Genomic DNA, 13,681 nt, shown 5'->3' with positions numbered 1-13,681 from the left:
AAGGAGGCCATCCTTGGTGATGATCCAAAAATGATTATTACTGACCAGGATCCAGCAATGACAAAAGCTATATCTCTAGCCTTTCCATTCACTTTTCATAGATTTTGAATTTGGCATATATTGAACAAATTTTCAGAGAGACTAAGCAAAACAGTCCATATGGAAAATTATAGACATTTTCAAAAATGCATTTGGGAATCAAATACTGTAGAAGAGTTTGATGCACTGTGGAAAGATGTTATAGATAAGGCAAAATTAACAGAGAATGAGTGGCTACAAGGGGTGTATGAAATCGGATCAAAATGAGTGCCTGCGTATGTGAACCATGTGTTTTCAGCTGGGATGCAAGTAGCCAACGAGCTGAAAGTAATCATGCAATCTTTAAGAGGTGTGTATCAAAAACAAATTCGCTTCTTGACTTTGTTTTTCGAGTTAATAGAGCACTTTCACAACAACGTCATGAAGAGTTGATTGCCGATAACAAAGATTTGAATGAACGACCAATGTTGAGATTACCATTACAAATTGAAAAGCAAATGTCTGAAATTTATTCATGTGAGATTTTTTATATGTTTCAAGATGAATTATGGAATAGCTTGTTACATGCAATTGAGCTTGTTAGAGAAAATGAAGATTGTTTGGTGTATAATATTGTGAATGAAGAAGATGGTGTTTCAAAAGTCTTTGAAGTAGTTTATGACAAAAAGTTAGATTTTGTTTCATGTATTTGCAAGAAATTTGAAAGTGAAGGTATCCCGTGTACACATATGCTAGCTTTGTTTAAAAAATTGCAAATTTCTTTTATGCCTAATATTTATACTCTAAAAAGATGGACTAAAGCTACCAAACTTGAGAGGGTTATTGACGGAGATGGTGTTGAAATAAATGATTGTTCAGACAAATCAATTTTATTAAGGAGGACCAAGTTATTTCAGCTTGCTTCAAATGTGATTGATAAAGCTGTTTTGAGTGAAGCAACATCTAAACTTGTCATTGAGAACTTAGAAGATGCCCTAGAAAAGGTTAAGTTAGTCATGAAAAGTTGCAGAAGTGAGGGAGTATTAGAAAAGAATAGTGGTTTGCAACAACCACACTTTAATGAACCACTTCAAGTTAGGGCTAAAGGGTGTGGGAAAAGACTTAAAGGCGGAAAGGAAAAAACAAAAGAGAAAGTGAAAGGGGAATACAAAGGAAGACGCTGCAATGGATGTGGTCTAGTTGGCCAGTCACGTGATAAAAGAAACTGTCCCTTGCTCATCAAGAGGTAAATGTGTCTTTTTCATATTTATTTTTATTAAGTTTATCACGACTTTCACTTTTTTCAGTTTTTTAATAAGATGTTGTATTATATGATTTAGATTAGAGCTGAATACAGAAAGAAACATAAATTCGTTTGATTCAAGTGATGGAAGCTATGCTTCCACAGGTAGTTTGATTTCATTCAAGCGTGTCTTCATTATATAATTTAATTTTTTAATATTAAAAGTAATTGAATAAATCTATCATTAACTTTTTTTTTAACTTATTGTAACAGATTACCCATGACCTTTTGTTTTCCGGATAGGTGTTCGTCCCTCTTTTTTCTTATTCCTCTTCTCTCAGATCACTCCTTATAAAGTAAAGAGCCTGGCCAAGATCTCTACATCTATGTCACTTCAGGAATTGTCAAAATAATTGGGGGTCAAAATGAATCGAGAGCAGTAATGTTGTTTCAATTGTTGTAGTAGTTTGCGTATTTTTTATGTTATATTGTGTAGTACTCTCGTTTGTCAAATATGAGAATTTTTTCAATTTAACTTTTTAAAGATGTAATTTGATGTTAAAGCTTTTACTATATGCATGAGAACTCATTGGCTTTACCTTTTGATTTATGTAAATTTTGATGTCAAAGCTTGTGATATATACTCTAGTTTGATAAGATAGGAACTTCTTGGTAGATGCCACTACATAGCACTGGTGCTTTGGCAAAAGTGACCAAACTGTGAACAAATAGCAATCCAAATTGTGTTTTAATTTCCATTACAAGCCTAAAAGACGTGGAACTGTGGAAGCACCTAATGTAAAAGCCATAAAATTATGCACTCATCATAAAAGCCAAATCACAACGGAAAGTACAATATATGCACCAACAATTCGATTTGCAACCAGCATGAAGGAAATCCTATTAAAAAATGCCACACGTTTGAACTGATACAAATTTCTAGGATAAAGTTAAAAATCAATAAACATGAAAACTTGAAAATCAAATTCATTGACAATATTGACTAATATTTTAACTATATTTGCACTTCAATGAAGAAACTCGACTGCAGCACTGTTATGACAGAGCTTCATTTCTCTCTTGCTAATCCAAAAGCTGTATTTTCGCTTCAGTTCTGGGTTAAGTAGTTCAGTTTAGGATTTAATTTGTTGCATTTGCCAAACTAAATTTAATTTGTTCAATTTGGAATTTTTTATTTCCAGCTGCATGTTTCTTAAATGGTGTTGTGTAAAAGTTTTTTTTTAGTTTTCTCTCTCTAGAACTGCGACTATTGAGCTTCCTCTTTTATTTTTTCAGTTTTCAAAAATTATAGAAACTCTGCAGTGTGGGTCCATATGTCGGAAAGCAGTGCTGTATAAAGAAAATATAAAGTGACCGTTGGATCAAATCCAATGGCCACAAACACTCTCCCAGATTATTATTATGATCCAGGATCCTGATATTTACAAATCAGATTATTACTGGGACCAACTTACATCAATGCTAATGAAGCTCTACGGCGGTGTTTAAGTATTATCAACAAACAGAAAAATGAAGCGGTTAACACCTTTACGTACGAACTGCATGATTTAACAAGCTGACTTTAATATATCAGTTCAATTTTAAGAAGGCTCTATATGACTACTGGTTTTGAGAACCCTTTCAAGTATAATATATATATATATACATACACATAAATAATATGCTGACTCTTCAAATGCATTCATTATAGTTCATTTTAAAGGATATTTTTTTCTTAAAACGAATTTCGTAAAACCATCTCAAAGGAGTTCTACTTTCCCCTTTGGCGATGGCTTGGTTAAAGTCAATTAAAGGTAAGAATTGGTGGTTAGTAATAGGTAAATTTTCTCATCCCACTGAAATGTTGAAAAAAAAATATCCATAAAGTGTATGCCTTTTAGTTCCGGCAATAACTTGAAACTTCCCCAGACTGTAGCTGGGAAACTATTCTCCGACCCCAAAGCAATTAAGCAAATAGTACTCGTGAAACTATTTCCTTAAGGTGCGTTTGGCACACTGTATTGTATTATGCTGTATTGCATTATTTTTATGCTGGTGTATTATATTATGCTGTATTGCATTAGCACTGTATTATAATAATATTGTATAATGTTTGGTGCTGCACTGTACTGTATTAATTTTTTTGTGATTAACTTAAATTATATATTTAGAAAATAATATTTATTAGTACCTAGAAAAATACAAAATATGGAAGTCTTAAATTTTAGAAATTTGACATTATTTTTTAGTATAAATATTAAAAAAATAATTTTTCCATAAAGATTGAAGCTTATAGCCTTATAATCGACAGCATAACATTTATTTTTAATTAATATTATTTAAATTTATTCATATATAAATATTTTTATTAGTTATATTACTTTTTTTATATATTAATTACTATAATATAATTAAATAATGTAATATCAAGTTATATTCTTATTTTTATATATTATTTAATTACTTATTAATCAATTTGATATATTAATTATTATATAATTAAATAATACATTATTTAGTAATATTTTTAATATAATAAAAATTAAAATATGAATAATAAATTATTAATTTATATTAATAATTATGATATAAAAATAAAAGAAAAGAAAATAAAAGAAAAGAAAATATTATATTATATTATATTAAAAAGTTATATTATTTATTATTATTAAAAAAAAGCAAAAGTAAAAAAAAAAAAGAAGCAGCAAATGCAAAATCACAATAGCTAAGAAACTGAGAAATGGAGGAGAAGATGACAAACAAGAAACTGAGAAGAAGAAGAAGAAACAGAGAAGACGAAAAAGAAGAGGGGAAAAGGAAAAAATAAAAATAAAAATAAAAGAAAAATGAGAAGAGAGAAACATATATGACGAAGAAGAAGAGGGGAAAAGGGAAAAAAAAAGAAAAAAAGAGAGAGTGAGAATCAGCAAAGACGAAGGAGAAGAGGGGAAAAGGAAAAAAGAAAAGAGAGAAAAACAGAGAAGATGAAGAATAAGAGGGGAAAAGGAAAAAAATAAAACAAAAAGAGAGAGAGAGAGTAACAGGGAAGACGAAGAAGAAGAGAGGGAAAGGAAAAAAAGAAAGAGAGAGAAATAGAGAAGACGAAGAAGAAGAAACTAATAAAGTATAAACTCGAGTTTCACTCGGGTTTCCGTTATGCGGGGTTTCCCGCATTAATTTTTTTTTTAATGCAATACCAGAGAAGTGCCAAACGTCGTATTGTCATATTTTAATCCAATGCAGAGCGCTAATACAGTATAATGCGGCATGCCAAACATGGCCTAAGTGTAAATCAGCATTTGCATGGCAAGAAGTGAAAGTGGTAAATATGAGCTGTCAGCTGCCTGTATTAACATCAAATAGCTATTACACACAGCATTTGTTTTTCCTTTTTCAAAGTGTTGGAATCGTATTCCGAGGAACTAAACTTTGTTTTTCTTCTTTTATATAAACCGTACAAGAAGATTAATATTGGCGTTTCTTTCATCTAAGAAGTGGGTTCTCTCAAAATTTCGGTCGACAAATCATTCAAGCTATCCAGCCCGCAGAAATGGATGAAATGCCATTTCACTGGTTCTCATCGTTGGAGAATGCTCACCAAACTAAGCACATTGTTTGGTGGAGACCCGACTTCACCATGTGATCAACTTGATTGACGAATCAATCAAAGTGTCCACTATATAGTAACTCTACACACGTCCAACTTTTCTGTCCCATTGCTAGACTTGTCTGTTAAATTTTTTCAAGCTTCATCAGTTATTCTGTATTCTGAGATTTAAGTTATAAATTATGTATTCTAAGTTCTAAATTCTGAATTTCGGAATTCCAATGGTTGGTTGAGAATTCAAATGGTCAGTGACATTTTCCTATAAATAAGAGCTATAAATTGTAAACATAAATAATTCCCTCAAAAGATATTGAATGAAAATGAAAGTTCTCTCTTTTTTATTCTCTTGATTTTTTTTTTTTTTGAATATTAGAATACTTCAACATAGATCCATAACAGGTTATCAACACAAGAACACTTTGATACAAGAAGTATTCTATCCTCTTACTCTTTTATTTTATTTGTTTATTTAATACAACTATCCTTATCGGTATGCTATGTGGTTATAATTAATTTGGGTCTTCCACATCAAAAAGTAATGTTTAGTTTTTGTTTATTTTTCTGCTAATGCTCTACAATGAAGACTGAATGATTCAAGAATTTGAAGAAGTTAATTGAAGACTGAAATTTTTAACTTCAAAATTTGAAGATCTTTTAAACATCAGAAGATTTTGGATATTAACTGAAGAGATTCACTTTGATGCTATCAGCCTCCCAACATAATTAAGCCTGGCAGCAATACATCCGCTCAAGATCATGCCAAAGCCATGATCTTCCTCAGTCATCTCTATCAATCACTGAGGATATATTCTCTTATCGTTAAAAAAAAAAAAAAAAAAAAGCACTCCAAGGGAGATTTTCTACCTGAAGCATTAATTCTTCCTCGTGTTCAACAGGAAAGCCTTGGTATACAAGAGCATCAAAAAATATATTTCTCTATTGTTCAAAATCATCCCGCCATTAATATTCTGTGGATTAAAGATCATCTGACAAAGATATTCTAGAGAAGACATGTTCTACATTTCACATCTCAAATCTAGTCTTATCTGCATGTCGCCTAGAAGAATAACTAGCTACTAATGAAGAATATACAACCTCATCCAATTGGTGCAAAATCATTTCCTGATGCAAATGTTATTTCATAGAAGCGTGATGAAAATCATTGCCATTACAAGGCCACAACTGCAGTAAAAAATTGTGGTTACAATCATGATTGAAGTCATGCTCATAAGGAATAGTGATGGTACACATCTGGACATCTTAGAATTCTTTAAATGCATGCTGTTGCCAGATTTTAGTAGGGTTCTGAAGAGGATAAGAACAACATCCACTGGGCTAGATGGGAAAGAATGAGCTATGCTAAGAGTAAAGGAGGCACGCGATTTAGAGATTTCCCTAGATTTAATCAAGCACTGATAGCCAAGCAAGGGTAGAGATCATTGCAGTTCCCTAAATGGCTGGTAGCCAAGATCCTGGAAGCAAGATACTTTAAACATACTGATTTTCTAAATGCATCCACTGGATCTAATTCATCTTATATTTAGAGGAGTATTCTGTGGGGGAAACAAGTTATCCAACAAGGTGCTAGACGATGGATAGGAAATGAAGGAAAGATTCAAGTGTACAAAGATAGTTGGATACCGAGGCTTGATTCTTTTAAGCCAATTTCAGTTTCAACAATACCTGAAGATGTTGTTGTTGCAGATTTGATTGATTCTGAAAATTAGTGGAATGTAGACTTGGTGGAACAACACTTTGCTAAAGAAGATGCTGACGCAATTTCGAAAATACCACTCCTAATGAGCCAAAAACAAAATGAAATGTGCTAGTACTGCAACAAAAAGATAGGGAACTGAGGGTATGTAATTGGCGAGTGGCCTGGAATGCAAGAAACCATATTCTTTTTTAAAAGAAAGAAGTCAAATCCTCTTTTTTCCTTTCCAAAGCAAAAGTAGTAGTATATTCTTTTAAGAGAGTTAAATTGAAAGATCAAGTTCAGATTAAGAAACCTGCCAAGATTAATCAGTGGAGACCCCCACCTTATGGATGGTTTAAGATCAATGCGGATGCTGCTATTGATGTAGAAAGATAGAGCAGGATTGGGAAATGTCATTAGAGATTCTGATGGCAAGATTGTGGCAACAGCTGCAAAAAGCTCGAAGTATCGTGATAACGTGGCATTAGCAGAAGTTGAGCCATGGAGTGGGAAATGCAGATTATAAAGGAAGCAGACTTATCATGTATTATTTTTTAAAAAACAGATTGTCAGGAAATTGCAAATCTAGTAAACAGCAGAAAAGGTAGCAGGATAGAAATTTGTTGGGTAGTTTCGACATTCAAGATAGGAGAAAAGATTTTTCAAAATGTTAGATACAACAACTCCTAGAATTTGTAATGCTAATGCTCATTCCTTAACTAAAATGGTTTTAGGATGCAAAGTAAAGTTGAAACCATTAGGTCCATTATATTGCAGACATAAAGATAGGAAAGTGACGCTTCGAACCCTCCAAATATCATGCGTTTGAGCCCTCCTTCCACAACCCCAAAAAGGGTAATTTAATACCGACTCCCGATGTTTCAACTATGTGCCCTGTGCATCCAAATATTTATTCGACAATGTACACCGCGCTTTATTTCCGTTGATTTGGCAGTTAATTTTGATTAAATGACCATAACGCCACTCGTTTTTATTGAATAGAATATGTAAATAGCAGAATACGTACCCTTATCCATTTTACATTAAAAAAAATTATATTATAGCAATTTTTATCTTTCATCGTAATCATATCTATTTTTTAAATTCTTGTTTTGTTTTCTTTTTTTTTAAAAAAAAAACAAAATTGAACCCCATACCAACTACCAAACCTAGAAACTAAGGAAATCAAAATCCTAACAAATAATCCAAAAAATAATATCCAAATCCTAATATTCTTAAGGGTAAATTTCGGTACATATCACAAAAATAATTCTAATCCATTAAGATTCAGTCGCCCTAATGTCGGCAAAACTGGCATTTGCGGAACTAACGCCTCTTGGGTTGGCTGGTGGTCTTCCTCTACCGCCGTTTCCCGTTGCGAATGTGCGTTGCTCCTCCGAACTCAGCCGACCCGGTTCGTGTCACCGATTCGAACATATCCGAATGCAAGCCGGCAATGAGAACGTCCATACAGAGAAAAGAGAGAGAAGAAGAAGAAAAGGAGAAAAGAAGAAAAACGGAGGAAGCACACGAAGAAGAAGAAACAAAGAAACTGGAAAAAAGAAAGAAGATAGGAAAACGTAGAAGATGGAAAAAAAAAAAAAAAGAAGAAGAATGGAGGAAAAAAGTCTTTTTTTTTTTTTTTTAATTTTTCTTTAGGTTATTTATCCACTGAACTTCTAAATCTAAATTTTCCCTTGCACCGTTGATAGATTTAATTGTTCAATCAACGGAAATGAAGCTGCAATGCGCATGGTCGAAACATTCGGATGCGTGTCGCCTATCCATTAGATTTTAATTGTTAAATTTACGAAAATGAGGGTGCCGTGCACATAATCAAAACATTTGGATGCACGGGAATATTGTCGAAGCATTTGGAGGCCATGCCAATAAGCCATGGCCTGTTGTGAATTTGTGATTCACTAGTTATGTGAAAGACATAAAGGTTACTCATGTCCACCGAGTCCAAGTGGGTGAATGAGAAGAAAAAAAAAAAAAAAATGGGGCAATGAGTAGATTTGGTGATCAAGTCAACACACTGTCTTCCACTACCCAAAATCCAATGAAAATTAAAACTTTCATTCGAGCCACAAGTGTCGCTGTTCTTGCCACTTGCCACTGCCAGTACCAGTAGTCTTGTAATTTCGGGAAAAAAGCGGTCTTTGCTTAATTGCAGGTTTGACTGCAAGATCGAATCTGAAATCTGCTTTAATCCGATAAAGCACTTTTATGGACGGCTTCAACCCATTCCATCACGAAAAGAGGCTCTAAATCTAAGGTGAAAGATTGAGAGCATTTCTTAGTGCCATGCAAGAATGGAAAAAGGAATTGCTTTTGGTAGAACTGTCTAATTAGGCCAGGCACATCTAATCAACCAAAATTTGAAAATTAGAACGAATTTGGTCCTCCGCGTAGACAGAGATGGATGGCTTCCACTGAGGGTGAGTTGAGGGAAAAAGGAATGGCTGCTTTGTATATATGCCAAAATGGGAGAATCTAGATCATTGGGAAAAAAGGGGGTGGTTGCTTTCGGTATCATCTCTCCACCAGTGAATATATATCCAAATGAATATTAATTTTTGTGAGTAGATTAATCTTCACCTTGTTTTATTTTTCTAAACCCCATGCTCGTCATATATCCACTCTATCCCTGATGTATACACTTACTTCTATTAACATGACATGGTATTAATCTGTTTTTACTGACTAGTTGATAAAGGGTAGTGTGTTCGTGATCAAAACAAATTTAGCAAGATGATGACTAGACAATTAATTAGAATTGTTAACCATGGTTGTAGTTGCTGCCCAAATTAAATGTGATAGGGATTTTTATGTGTTACATCATTGTCTAAATTGGAAGTATGCCAGCATAACAAATTTTCACAAATGCTACAAATTATATATAGCTTGAATAAGAAAGCTCGTGGATAACGAAGGATCTAAATACATCATTGTTTTTCATATGATATCGGCGTTATGATTTTGGAAAGAGTTCTCGCCATCATTCTCCATCAATTATTTTATAGTGAGTGAGCAAGTTTATCTTCCTTTAATTAAACTAGGCTTCAAGATTAAGATAAATGTTTATAAACTTTGAACGGTCATTTCTGTCATTTTCAGATGCATTTCAAATTCTTATTATCTCGCATTAAGGATTTAAAAAAAAAAAAAAACTCCAAGTCGTAATCAGATGATGAATCTGGATCAGCTAGTTGACATTCAATATTGGGTATTTTTAAATATCAAATAATGATATTAAATTTATGGCTATACTATGTTAGATATAATATAATATCCAGCAAATTCATAAGTTGTCACTCATAAATTTATGTTTAATTAAGTGCTTCATGCATGTTGATAAAGTATATATATATATATGCAGTTTATTTTACGAGTTAACTTAATGTACTTTTTTTTATTTCCAACTCTATGTTAATCTTTGTTAAAAATTCAAGAAGTTTTTCTATATGTTATAATAAAACATTGAAAAGTAGAAAAGTGTGTTTTTAGCTTATTTATAAAAAGGCTTTAGTGGTGCGAAACAAAAGCAATCCTAACTAATAGATAATGCCAACATTTTATTAGGATTGAATGTTGAGATAGTTTAGTTATAGTCAGCAACTTGAGGGCTAGAGTGGGCTCTGAGAAGGAGTGATTGGATTCCCAGAATCTGAAACCAATGCAAGTGAGAAAAGAAAAAGGGAAGAAAGGAAAGCAAGGTTGATTGAAAAAGAAAGTTCAGATAAGGTTTAGTGCGTGGGCCTCTGTGAATGGACTTATGCAATTCCAATTTCTTGTTCAACCTATCCAACCAATGACTGCGATTAAGACTTCTAATTTCGTCTACTTCTGTTCTAAAAATAATAATTAGTTTTAAAACCAAGGGCCCTAAGGTTTATTTAATTATCCATCTAGATAACTTAAGTTTCAGTCATATATTTTTTTAAAAAAAATAATTATGTCCTTTGATTATAGAGTTCTAACTGGATTTCAAAAAACTGTCTATGCGATCATTTTTAAAATTAAGGAGTCTACTTGTTTATTTAAGTAAATTTAGAAGTTTTGATGACTTTTCTCTTAATTATTATTATTATTAAAGAAAAAATATTTTCAAAAAGCATCATGAAACCTCTAATGCAATAGTGAGATGTTTCGATCATGACTTATGTTTCGATCATGACTTCAAATGCTCTAAAAACCACCCTTATTAGCGTAAACCACTTTCCAATCCCAAATAAAGCAACTAAATTGAACTCGCAAGTGACGAATCAAGGTTAGCCACAACAAACTACACAAGCAGTCAGTTCAGTTACATTAATGAAGACGTTTTGCGCCAAAAGAAAAGTGCACCACATGATGAATATGCACGAAACCACAATCACCAGTTACCACCAGGTCGTTTGAATTTAACTTCAAATATGTAGACGTTGCAAGTTGACTCGGCGTCGTTTAGTGTGATGTGGTGGCACCGCACTACCGAGTACCGACCCCCGTGCCAACGTGTAGTTGCTTTCCTCCTCTTGGCTTAAGCTAACGTTGCTCCCGTCAAAATATCCTGCACCGTTGCTTTTGTTTTCCCCTAGTTTCTTTCTCTCTTATTATTATTATTATTATTATTCTTTTTTTGAAGATTTTTCTCTGGTTTCTTGGTGGTTGCGTTTAGGTTCGTCGAGGATTTTGCCTGCCTTAGGGGCCCCACTTGTACCTCTTTAACTTGATTTGTGTATGGCAGAACGGGCCCACATTCGGTCCATTTTGGACCCATTAACCGCCCAAAAAGAGCAGCCCCAACATGACAAAGCCCTCCACTTTGTCAATAAAGAGTCGAAAGAAAGCCCTCCGTAGGGAGAATTTTCACCTTTTTCTTAACTTTTACCCCTTTTTCGATCTTGACCCATTGAAGTCTAACGTTTACATGATTTTTGTCTTTCATGTTAATGACTGGATGGTTTTCCATCTCTCTCGCTTATGATAATTTTATCTTTTACTTTGTTAGGGTTCTTTATGGGGTTTTATCTCTTTTTTATTCAAACTTTCTTAAGAGTTGTTTATGAGAGCGTTTTCACCTTTTTTTTTTTCCCTCCACTTCATTAAGTTTGTTTTGGGAGATTTTTGGTTTTTTTTTATTGATTGATGTGTGTAAATCAGAAGCACAATTTCTTCGTTAAATTAAAGCATGTTTACGTTATTTTTACTTTAAATCTCACGCACCAAGACGTGTCTTATTAATGGTGCAAATCAATAAAGACTCTTTTAAAGGTCTTTTTATCTTTAAATTGTCATTTTCTCCGACCAAAATTTATTATCTCTTATCTTGACATAAGTAAAATTTAAAAAAGTCTAATCTTTTTAGATCTATTCTTATTTTATTACCTTGATTTTTTTTAATAAACAACCTAATATCGTAGACTTCAAAGAATTACTTCAAGAAAATACAGTCTCTCCCACATGGTTCAAGTCACCCGTGCACGTGGAGCAGCGATATTAAAAAAAATGGTTGGAAATTTAAAAATTACAATTCCGAATCAATAAACAAATCGGTTGAGTTTCAAAATATATCGACATGGCACAATATAATTTTAAATTTCACGGGATGATGTATTATAATAAAATTGACGTTACGTCTCTAGCGCAATGTTAAATGATCCAATTCACCATGACACTTATAACAGAGTTTTTATCAACACGTTCCTAGGTGGCGAAAGATTATGGCAATACTTGAGATGCGGAGTAAGTGTGGTTTAAAGCTTGAAAAAGGTAAATTTAGGATTAGTTTTGCAATGTTGTAACTTTTAAAATAGTTGTTATTAGCTGTGCTGTAGAAATAATCAGCTGTGAATAAAATTAGTTAAATATTTGATAAAACTTATTTTTAAAATTATTGTGAATTTTAAAAGCAATTATATATGTTTGGTAAAGTTAAAATACTGTAAAAATATAAATGACTGAATTATACATAATGGCGAATAAAATTTATTTATATATTCATAAATAAATATATATATATATATATATAATATTTTTAATTGCGTATATATAGTAATTGATAACTACAATAAATATTTTATTACTAATTTTTTTATTTTGTTATCTCAATATAATTGATAACAATAACAATAATCTCTTTAAAGTTAATAATTAGATAATTTTAATTTTTTTAATATATATGATGATATATATAGAATTGTATTAAATGTAAAAATAATTCATAAAATCAAATTTTAAAAAGCCACTCCCTTCCTATTTTTCAAAATTTAATGAAGGATTGGATAATTTTATCAAAAGGGACTTCTAAAAAAATCTACCAAACACTAAAATTAACTTTTAACTTTTTTAATTTACTTTTAAACCTTCCAAAAAAAATCCAAAACCTGCCCTTAATCTAATATATTTGATTACGAATTAACACTTTACAAAAATGTAATAAAGATAGTGTTATGATCAATGCGCTTTTGTGTTAATTTTGAGACCACAATAAAATAATTCTATTTTTGATATTGATATTTACAATGGCAAATCATTAGACACTTGGTATTAATTAGCTTGCTTACTTGGTATTAAGACAAGAAACTAAAAATGGAAAGTTACAACAATAGTAAAATTTATCAAAACTACATTTGAATTAACTTTGATTATATGGCTATGGCTACCTTGGAGCTACTCCAAGGTAGAGCACAAATTACAACCACATACACAAAGTGATAAATAGTAAAAAATAAGTTGTAATTTTGATCGTGTGGTTATAAAGGTATACTTTATCTTAAAGCGGTTCCAACATAACTGAACCTTAATTATATATGTGACAATATAATTGAATTAGCTCGACTATAGAGCGGCACAAAATCAGCGTATCTTATATGCAGGTGACGTGATATGTGCTCCAATCATATTTTGAAGAAATATTTGCACACACATTAATGGGGACTTAGAATTTTTTTGTTAAATGTATGAAGTTTAAAATTTTATTAATTTTAATTTTTTAATTTATTTTTTTAACTTATATTTGATTTTCAGACATTTGAATATGAATATAAAAAGTGAACTCTTATGATTTTTTTATTTTTAAAGAAAAAATATTTAAATGAAAAGTAAATATTATATCCTAAAAATATATTTA

General features: G+C 31.8%; 1 protein-coding gene across 1 annotated transcript; it reads left to right on the top strand.

Annotated features, from left to right (window-relative positions):
• Window positions 1-302: 302 nt before the first annotated feature.
• Window positions 303-1,268, top strand: LOC112096749 (protein FAR1-RELATED SEQUENCE 5-like). The gene has a single exon (XM_024180406.1). The coding sequence runs from the start codon at window positions 303-305 to the stop codon at window positions 1,266-1,268; it is 966 nt and encodes a 321-aa protein (XP_024036174.1).
• Window positions 1,269-13,681: the final 12,413 nt, after the last annotated feature.

Source organism: Citrus clementina, unplaced genomic scaffold (genome assembly GCF_000493195.1).
Source record: "Citrus clementina cultivar Clemenules unplaced genomic scaffold, Citrus_clementina_v1.0 scaffold_7, whole genome shotgun sequence".
Classification (NCBI taxonomy): Eukaryota; Viridiplantae; Streptophyta; class Magnoliopsida; order Sapindales; family Rutaceae; genus Citrus; species Citrus x clementina.
This window is presented reverse-complemented; position numbering and strand designations above follow the sequence as displayed.

What these genes read in the sequence shown, in the direction of transcription:
- LOC112096749 (XM_024180406.1), top strand. Translation starts at nt 303, where the DNA reads ATGAGTGCCTGCGTATGTGAACCATGTGTTTTCAGCTGGGATGCAAGT.